Genomic DNA, 10,743 nt, shown 5'->3' with positions numbered 1-10,743 from the left:
CACCTGTTTCTTTTAAATAAAGACATTTATTTGGAGAATATTAGTAGCATGATAACTCAACCTCACCAGATTTAACAGTTCATCAGGTCAGGCAATAGGTAGAACGAGTCCATGTGAACGTCTTATAAAGAAACGGATGACCACCTCCATAGCTGCCTCCACCTTCCATGTTATGACTGGATGATTCATAATCCAAAATATGAAGTTTTGGGACTTTTTCTCAAAAGGAGAAACTTGGGGGAAATGTGTGAAGCAACAACATTGACCTTCTTTGTCTTTTTTTTTTTTTTTTATGAAACTTTAACTGCATATTTCAGTCTTGTGGAATCCTTTGTGTTATTCTGACTGTCAATAAGAATCAGGGGACTATGTTGATGATTCTTGATGATTTCAGCAACACTTCCAAAGTACTAGAAAAAGAAAACAGGTGAATTATACATTGGCATTTATGTTAATCTTCTTCCACTTTCTCAAGTTAGTAAAAGTTACTAGGTCCCAGTTGACATTCTGCCCAAAAAAGTCTAACAAAGACTGTAACCTTCAAATGGAAGATTCTGGACTTTCCAATATTCAGTAAGACAAAAAACACACTGACAGCCCCAATTAGTAAAACTACATAGAGAAATTACTTCATTGAGTTATGATACAATATTTTAATATCTTGCTTTTTATTTAGTGTCAAATGTGAAACTGTCATACAATGAATTATTCTTCATTCTTTACAAAACAGTTATTATTACTTTGCACAAGTCTTGGATATGAGAATTTATGTAATAAATTAACCTTAGAATTTAGTAACAGGAAAAAGTTTTTCTTAGATAAATTATGGGTTTTTGAACAAATAAAGAAAGCTTTATAAATCCTCGTATTTCCATTTTTACTTGGCTCCCAGTTAGCCTTAGAGTTAACTTAGTGCCTAACTAACAACAAAATTTCATGCTGGGCTCTGACCATACATATTTATTTTTATATGTTTTAATCCCTGTTGTCTATGGTGTTTAATTTAATATCACAAATTTTTTCTGAAAATTGAAGTTTTAAATGCAAGATAAAATAAATGTAACACAGACCATGAAATCAAATGCATTGACTATACAAAAATGCTACAAGTTCACAATCACCAAATAAATGTATTCAGAGTCATTTTTAAAAGGTGGTAATTATTTTGCAACAGTGCCTTGAGTTTACCAATTACTATCAATTGATTTTATTGTCTTAGGTTTTCAGATAAAGACAAACATCTGGGATAAAAATGTTGAAAAGCCTTTATTAATTGTTTGGCTTTCAAGTATCTACATGTTGAATAAAGTAAAATATTTATAATATTGGCCAATTTTTCAAATGAAATACCAGTTGTCTTTTAGATAATTGGCTAGCTGAATATCAGGTGAGGGAGGAGGAGAGACAGGGACCTTCAAATACCTTTATTCTTTATTCCTCACTTTCTATTCAATCATTCAGCCCTCTTGCATTGGTCAGTGAAATTCTTTTATGATAAATCCCACAAGACATTCATTCTGTTTGGCATAACATGTTAAACCAAATGCAGTTGAAAGTTAAATTTATAGATTGAAGGGCTAGGAAGCGAAATAGTACAACCTCTTTGAACTGGATTCCAACAGAAAAAGTATGTTCTGAACCCAGAAAGAATAAGAGAGAGTTGCTGTACTTACACAAACAAATGTCTCATTCTGTCCATCTAATCCCTGAATATTGTTGAGTATTGCCTTGTTGTAGCATTTGGGGACTGAAATGTTTATAGTAGGGAGTTGAGTTGAATTGAAATGTCTTAAGTAGGGAGTAGAGTTGAAGAATATTTACAGTTTAATTGAAAGAAGAATCAGGCATAACTTAGTTGCAGTTTTCCCTCAGTTCTCTTTTTTTTCTGTTTACATTAATTCAATGTATTTGAGATATTCATATATAGACAGAAAAGAAAGACTTGTTTGATAACTCAAAATCTCATGGCCAATAAAATAGACAGTCATCAAAGCTGTAAAATTACTCAATACTGTATCACAAAATGTCAAAAAAGCTGCATAAAAAGTTAAACAGTTAATCAATTGGCTACGTTTTTTACCCATATACACACAAATACAGACACACAGACTTTTAAAAAATATACACATGAGGCTGGGTGCAGTGGCTCACGCCTGTAATCCTAGCTCTCTGGGAGGCTGAGGCGGGCGGATTGTTTGAGCTCAGGAGTTCGAAACCAGCCTGAGCAAGAGCGAGACCCCGTCTCTACTAAAAATAGAAAGAAATTAATTGGACAACTAAAAAAAAAAAAAAAACCACATGGTTGACATCATTTTTATTTTCCATTCAGATGTTCAGCATATGAGCGACATGATCTTTTTATTGTAGATAATTTAAGAGTTTTAATTGGCTGTCAGTACCTCCAACTGCCATTATAGTAATATACTACTTATTTTGGAATCCATAGGTTGGATATGTTAGGAGTAAGGTGAAGCTCTGATCTATTAATTCTCAAGTAGGGATGAAAATTCATTAAGCCCAGAGGAATTCCTGTCTACCAGTGCGCTTCCTAGAAGGACAATTAAGTCCAGAGCCCCTCTGGCAGCTCAAAATTTATGAGAGAGAATTTCAGGACATCTAAATAGGACAGTTCCTTCACCTACCCTTAAGCCTCTTATAGAAGAGTCAGACCCCTGGGAGGCTTTAAAATGTTAAATGATAATGCAATCTACATTTTAAAACCCAAGTTTGGCCTTGATCAGTGCTCTCAGATTCAAGAGTTTTACATTTTCTAATTATCTGAGACATTATTAAATGCAAAAGAAAACCCCAAACTATAAAAACCCTAGAAGAAAACATACAGAGAAAACTTCATGACATTGGATTTGGCAGTGATTTTTTGGATATGACCTAAAAGCATAGGCAACAAAAGCAAAAATAGACAAATAAGACTACATCAAATGTCAAACTTTTCTTCAGCAAAGAACACAATCAATAGAGTGAAAAGATAATCTACAGAATGGGGGAAAATATTTGTGAATCTTATATATGATAAGGGATTAATATCCAGAATATATAAGGAACTCCTAACATTCAACAAAAAAAAATCAAATAACCTGATTTAAAAATGGGCAAAGGATTTGAATAGACATTTGTCCAAACATGATATATAAGTGGCCAACAAGCATATGAAAAGATGTTCAACAACATGAATCACCAGAGAAATGCAAATCAAAACTATAATGGGATATTACCTCACACCCACTAGGATGGCTACTATAAACAAATAAACAAACAAAAAAACCCAGAAAATAACAAATATTGATGGGGATGTGAGGAAGTTGAACCCTTGTGTACTGTTGGTAGAATTGTAAAATGGTACAACTTCTACAAAAAAAGTATGGCAGTTCCTCAAAAAAATTAAAAATAGAATGACCATATGATCCAGCAATTCTGGTATATACTCAAAAGAACCATGCTCATAACAGCACTATGCACAATAACCAAGAGGTGGTAGCAATGCAAATGTCCACTGATGGATGAATAGATAAACAAAATATATAGATATAATTAGATACTATGCAGCCTTAAAAAGCAAGGAAATCCTGTAACATGCTATGACATGGATGACTTTGAGGACATTATGCTAAGTGAAATAATCCTGTCGCAAAGGACAAATACTGTGTAATTCCACTTATATGAGGTATCTAAAATAGTCAAATTCATAAAACTAGAAAGTGATTGTCAGGGGCTGAAGGGAGAGTGAAAAGGAAAGTTGTTTAATGGGAGTAGAGTTTCAGTTCTGTAAGATTAAAAAGTTCTGGAGATTTGTTTTACAACAATGTAAATATAATATGCTTAACACTACTGAACTATACACTTTAAAATGGTTAAGATGGTAAATTGTATGATATATGTTTTTTGCCATAATTTTTTTTCAGAAGCAAAATAAAGAACACACAAGACCTTTTCAGTTTGTTTTACAAATGCTATGTTCCTGTCTGTAATCATTCGATTCATTCAGTAAGTATGAATCAAGTGTCCACTGAAGCCAGCCACTGTGCTCTGGTTCTGGAAATATAGATATGAACAAGACATAGTCCCTGACTTCATCTAGTGGAGAAGACAGACACTTCAGCAATTATGACACCTTCCAACAATTCAAACACTAACAAGTTCTGTAATGGTGTGGCTTTTTCTGAAGGAACCTTGGAAATAAATATTTCTTACCTTGAACTTTGTTTATGCTATTTTCTCTGCTTAGATTATTCCTTCCATTTTTCTCCTCCTCCTTCCCTCCAACTCTCATTCTACTTACTCAAATTCAACTCATAATTCAAAAGCAGAACAAGTATCACTCCCTTTCTGAATCATTCGTACGTCACTCCAGCTCATATTTCAGGGTTCATTTATACAAACAGGCTGGCTAAATTGGGATATGATAAGCATTGAGTTTGGCCCTGATTAAAGAGTCATTAAAGTTCATGGTCAGTTAATATTTAAGACTCATATGATGTTTTTTTCTTGCTGCAGATCCATAAGCTCATTCTGGTACGAGAGTTATAGTCTAATGTTTTAACTCAAGTTTCTGCGTCTCTTCTGGATCCTTCCCTGGTCGCCTAACCTTGGTACCCAAGTTGAGATTCTAGGTCTTGACTTTGGAGCTCTGGACCCTGACCTTGATTCTGACAACCTTAATTCTATTTGACATTTCAACCTCGATTTTTATGTGCCCCTGGACTCGAATCTTAGGTCAAACTGACCTCATTAAGTAAGTGGAGAAAAGGATTAAGACGTACATCATTTTTTCCTTTTCTGTTTTCTCAAAGGATATGTTGCCCAAATATAGTATATTATCATATTCTCTATTTATGACATTTATGCAAGGATAAGACCACATACTCTTGGATCCTTTTTCCTCATCTCTAGCACCTAATACAGTATGATGCCATTGGGCTCAATGCATAGTTGTAGAGTTGAATTAAAAGAGAAATTACTGACCTCTTCACCATTTTTCTTTCTGCCCAAAGCATACTGTTTTGTTGCTTCAATAAATCGCACAGGTATATTATATACTCGCTTATTAAAGAACACAACTAGTGTATATGGCTGTTTGGAATCATGGCCAGAGCTTTTCCGAATAAGAAATGATCCATCCTGTTTAATAAAAGAAACACATGATTATGGTTAGTGTTACTTATATTTCTACAGTTTAAAAATCAGTTTATATTATACTCCAAAGGTGATTATTTTTAGCTACATGATTTTTATTATTGATTAGAGTTTGTTTTATTGTTTTCCAAGAAAATAGTCCAGCAAAATATATACTTGTAGAAAATCCTGAATGAGGTCAATGCTAGCTTTTTGATGTGCCAGATAATGTATTACGTTTATAGAATTTAGAAATGTTTGTACAGACATTAAAATCAAACTCAGGGACTCTCTTGAACTAGGAACCATGTATACCACTTGCCTATGGGAAAAAAAAGTATCAAACAAATTCCATTCAAAGGTACTGTAAGGAAAAAAAAAAACCACAAACCCAAAAGTACTATAAGAAGAAAACAGAGATTGGGAATCAAAACTTTCAGCTGATGAAAATTCTCTCCCCAAATAACTTATATGGAAACAACAACAAAAAATCCCCAAAACTGTAATATAATACTTCAAATTTTATTAAATATTATATAAAAATATTCTGGAATTATAAATTCAAAAATTATAAACAATAAATGGACAAAAAACAGAATGAAATGCAATAGGAGTTGATCAAATTCAGGAAAAAAAATTGAAGAAAAAGACAAACCCACATCAGAAACAAAGAAAAAATTATAGGATGTCCAAGGGACAATAGTTTTAAATGAAGATTTAATAAATGACACTGAAGGAAGATATGGAAACAACCAAGACAATAAAAAAAAGAGAGATTTAATAAAAGAAGTACAATAAGTTCAGAGAGACTGATTGGAATGAAAGAATGACCAAAAAAAGATCCAAAATGCATGTAAATTGAGTCCTTGAAGAAGAAAAACAAAACAATGGAACAGAACTACCCTTTAAGACTATTATCCAAGAAAACTTACTGGATATAAGAGAAAACTTAAATCTAATTATTAAAAGGGCTTCTTTCTACCTGAGAAAATTGACCTGGAACAACCAACTCAGAGACATATTCTGGTAAAACTATTAGACTTTGAAAACAAAAAGTCTGCAGATTCTACAAAAATCTTTTAAAAATTGAAAAAAAAAAAAGAAATGAGATGGAGGAAGAAAGAGGGAGATGGTTGAAAGAGAGAAGGGGATGGCAGTTTCTCTTGAGTAAGGAAAAAGACCCCTTCATCCATAACTGTTGCAATTTTAAATAGTTAGCATGTTATCAGGATGACAACTGTACCTCTCAGAGGCTGAGGGCAAAATACAGGATTTGAAATGCTCAAACCTTGTTTGATCTGTGTAATGCCTCTTCAGCAGACTTTCGGTCGCAGGCACCAGCATACCATGGCTTACAGTGGACGTCAGCTTCCTGTGACATGGAGGGCATTGTTAAGCGTGAGCTGGTCCCGAAACAACTCTGTAACTTCTGTGCACCAGACACAAAGCCCCAATTGCATTACCAAGACAAGCCTCACTACATTTGGACCAATAATTTGAAAGTGAGTTTTATACTTCCTTTGATAAACCACAGGATTTTTTTTTTTTTTTACTTTTTTTCATTGACCTTTTCCCCCCCATTTGGCCTTAACTACTAAACTTAGTACTTGAATATGACTAAATCCCACCAGGTTTCTGAACCATTGATTTCTTTCTCCTGAATAAGTAATAATCTGCCTTTCCACTGTGCTTTTATTGTTGTTGTTTTATGGAGTGCTTTATAAATTCCAAAGTGTTTTTTTCAAATATTATCTTACTTGATTCTTGCTACATGCCTTCTTTGAAGACAAAAAGGTTATATGTTTTCATCCTTATTTTACATTTTTACATACTTAACATCTTTACGTATCTTTTTGCATAAGCTTAGAGAGACTTGCCCAAGGGCACGCAGGGTCTCTTCTCAGTCTCTCTAAACAGTGCTGTCTTATATATGTTTTCATATCAAAAGCCTCTACAGATTTATTCTAACAAAATTACAAAGTTTAAATAAAATCTATGTGAGAGGAAGAACAATGAAAACAACACATTTCCTTGCTAGTTTTGAAGAAACACTAATTGTTATTCAGGGCATCTGTAATACAAATTGGAATGGAGCAAGGTCTTAGTCATTGAAAAAATCAAGTGCTCTGTACCCATCAGCAAATGACCACCACTCAAAAACTGACTTAAAATATAGACTGTGTTTTCAAGCTTCACTCCAAACTCTCTCTTCTCAGAAGACATGCCCTTTCCTGCAGTTTCCCGGTAACAATTCAGTGGCATCAGGAGTTCATTTCATACCTGTTCTGAAATAGTGGAATTAGGTGAAAAGCTGGGTAATGGCCCATCCACAGTTGGGCTTCCCGCTTCTGGAAATCCTGAAAGGGATTTGAAAAGTCCTTTAATTAATCTTCACTATTTCTTGAGCATATACTCCTGAGCCTAGAACAGTGCCTGGCACATGGCAGATGGTCCATAACAATTGAAAGAATGACGTGGGTTGAAAAACAATAAAAGGTATAATAAAGCTTTTTAATTAATGAAAAAGAAATTTCTGTAGCCAAATCATTTTCACTTTGTGTTGTCAGAATTTTAAAAAGACTATTTAATAAAAGTTTCATTTATTTAAGATGAATAAAAATGTTATTAAAACCTAAAAAAACTTATGTTTAGTAAAAATGCACATATGTTTTTATATATAACAATTACTCTGTTTATTTAAATGGATTTAATATTGATTATTTTGGTATATATTCCAAATTATCTATGTAAGGCAGAGTTTTTTCTTCTTTTTTTTCTTACATTGAGTAAAAAGCAAATTAAGATTTGGGCAGTTACGTTCTGTGAGCCTGACTTATCTGATTCATATATTTTTAGGGTGACATTTACCTTGGGAAAATTATACAGATATTTGCCATACCCTCTTTTCAGGGTACCTTTTGTAGATATATTTTACGATCATTAAAATGTACTTTTGATTTAATTTAAATAGCTATCATGTATTGAGAACCTTCTAAGACCTACCAAGCTCTATGCCAGGACTTTCCATATGTTATTTTACTTAATCTTCTTATTTTGAAAACAGCTGTATTATTTTTGTGAAAAAAAGATGCATGACCAATAAATATTAAATCAATACTAAAATCAATAAATAAAAATTGTCTCAAATCTGTTTACTTTTCAAAACAACTTTATGAAATAAATATCCTTGGTCCCATTTTATAGGTGAGGAAACAAGCAAGAGGGGATACCAAGATCACGCGCTAGAAGTGACGGTGTGAGGTAGAACCTAGGTCTGTCAGGCACTAAGATCCAGCCTTGACCACGACCCGACACTGCTCTTCATGACTTCATCATACTTACTTGGCAGAGGTATGGGTTTTTGGTGGATGTGTCTGAAAGGAAGAATTTCAGATTAATTAAAGGGCAAAGCACAACATGAATACGTTTGACTTTTTGTTTACCCCGACGATACTCTGAACAAAGGGATCAATACGAATGGCCAGTAAAACACGTCTAAAGATAGGACAGGCACCAAAACCTTGAAGATAAGTAAGATTGGTAAGATTGTTTGTTCCCTTTAGCTTTGAAAAAGGAGGAGCCTTGACTAAGGTCTTATATTTCAGTCAAGTCCAATAATTAACCCGATTAGTATGTCTCTGCAACTCTGCATAGTTTTTTTAAAGTTGCTTAAAACCTTTCAAAATTTAATTGCCAGATAATGAAATATTGGCTCGTCAGCAAGCACCACCAGCCAGTGTTGCTGTGCAGTGTAACCATGCAAATGTCAATTCCTGCAGCAACAAGGGGAAACTATTTTTAAAGGAAAGGATTCTTACTTCTGGGCAGGAGGAAACGCTGGTGACTGCGCAGCTTCTTGTCTGTGACTAGACCCTCGGTGGCGTTCAGCAGGTATAGGTTTTTCTGGATTAGGAAAATTCGCATATTAGGATTAGAGTGAAAGGACTGTCCTCATCCTAACACTTAGCAACATCAGCCAAGAAGCACCAAATCTGGTCAGATATCTTCCCAGGAACACATCATTGACCAGGATATCATGGGTATCATGGGTCTGGGCACCTGCCAGCCTGCTGATGTGTTGTACTATCAGGGCCGGGAGCCCCCGGCCCCAGCAGTGTTCCGTGGGCACATCCCACCTCTGTGTTCATCCTCTGGCATGTCCATGGAGACCGAACCCGTGGGGTCTGGACCTTTAAGTGTATGAGTACAGGTGGGAGCCGGAAGGTGAGCAAGTGTTTGCCACTCTCCGAGCAACTCACCCTCTACTTCCAGGCAGCCGCCACACGGGTATTAATATTACAGCATCCTGGTGTGTCTTGATTAGTCATAAGATGTGGTATAAGTAATTTGTTACCGATAAGAGGTAAACTATTGAGTTTGTGAATGATCTACTCTTTTTGAAAAATTTATTGGATATAATAATGTTAATTTCACTTGCATTTCACTGAGTTTTCTTGAGCAGAAGAGAAAGGGGTGGAAAATGGGAATAAACCTGAAATGTAAGAAATTCTGTAGAAGTCCATAGTGAACTTTAATGTTGAATCGTTAATAAATGTGATTGCAAATTATTTTAATGCTTTACTCTCCCTCAAATTTGGTCTGGGGGTGTGTTAAAAATCTTGGTATGTTTATGAGGGAGTCTCCTGCATGGCAAAAAGCCTGAGAACTGTAGAAACCCAGAAGGAATGAAAGTAGTAAGAACTCAGAGATTCAAATCAAGGATAAGGTAGACTCGAGGGTTTTTCATGGTGCACTAAGGTTTGGAAGCCTTGAACCTCTGAAGGTTGTAGTTTGAATTTGCAGCAAGTTACCTCGAACAGTTCTGTTAGATGTTTTGTTCATGACTTTAAAATTTGGTAATTTCAGAAGGAGAAACAACGAACATTTTAGATCCTAACAGCCTATGAGCTTTTACCCCACCTGCTTTGCTTCTGCCATCCTGGAGACTTCCTTCCTGGGCAAGAAGAGGCCACTCCCTCTCTTTGGGTTTGGATGGCCATTGCCTCTGCTCTTGCATAAAGTCACAAAAGATGCGGCATGCCAAGCTCCTGTCCCGGGAGCCCTCTGAGAACAGGGACACCTAAGGTGCAGGGAGCATGCCACGTGCCCCTTCTCTCCTGGTTTGTGGAGGCTCCCGCAGCCATGGATTTGCACAAGGTGGCACTTACTTCCTACAGAGGCTCAGAGGCTCACTCCCTGCTCCCTGCTCAACAGACATGAGAGATGGCAAGGAAGGAAGGACAGAAAGACAAAAGCATCACAGGAAAGGCAGAAGAAAGCAAGACGGCAGAAAAAGAGTGACACCTCAGAAAGAACCAGAGGAAAAAGATGTGGGAAACAGGATGGAAAAAGCCTAATGGAGCAATTAAAACAGAGAGGTGGGCTGTAGTGCACACTCGGGAAAGAGCCACTATCCGTTGTCAGAGAAATGAGAGCACTTTGTGTAGATCTGCCCACGTGAACTCAGGGAACAGTGAGAACGTTCATAACATTTTTAACCTTGGGTACCTTCAAGTGTGGAATGAGATGGGTGCAGGATGTGAGCTTCTACGCAATGTTTTAAGTGTTATAGATGATTCTTACTTCTGTTTTTTTCTAGTATTTTTAAAATAC

The 10,743-nt window shown here is 35.5% G+C and overlaps 1 protein-coding gene across 1 annotated transcript in view; it reads right to left on the bottom strand.

The window, feature by feature from the left end:
- Positions 1-290: 290 nt before the first annotated feature.
- Positions 291-10,743, bottom strand: part of BLNK (B-cell linker) — a 96,612-nt gene continuing 86,159 nt past the window's right edge. Inside the window, exons 13-18 of the mRNA XM_012654453.1 lie at positions 8,949-9,033; positions 8,473-8,504; positions 7,411-7,487; positions 6,419-6,502; positions 4,981-5,136; positions 291-410 (exon numbers count right to left, since the gene is read on the bottom strand). Of these exons, the coding sequence (XP_012509907.1) occupies positions 291-410; positions 4,981-5,136; positions 6,419-6,502; positions 7,411-7,487; positions 8,473-8,504; positions 8,949-9,033 (554 nt within the window). The remainder of the gene's footprint in view (positions 411-4,980; positions 5,137-6,418; positions 6,503-7,410; positions 7,488-8,472; positions 8,505-8,948; positions 9,034-10,743) is intronic.

Source organism: Propithecus coquereli, unplaced genomic scaffold (assembly GCF_000956105.1).
Source record: "Propithecus coquereli isolate 6110/MARCELLA unplaced genomic scaffold, Pcoq_1.0 Scaffold440, whole genome shotgun sequence".
Classification (NCBI taxonomy): Eukaryota; Metazoa; Chordata; class Mammalia; order Primates; family Indriidae; genus Propithecus; species Propithecus coquereli.
Note: the sequence above shows the minus strand (reverse complement) of the source record. Positions and strands in the feature narration are given on the sequence as shown.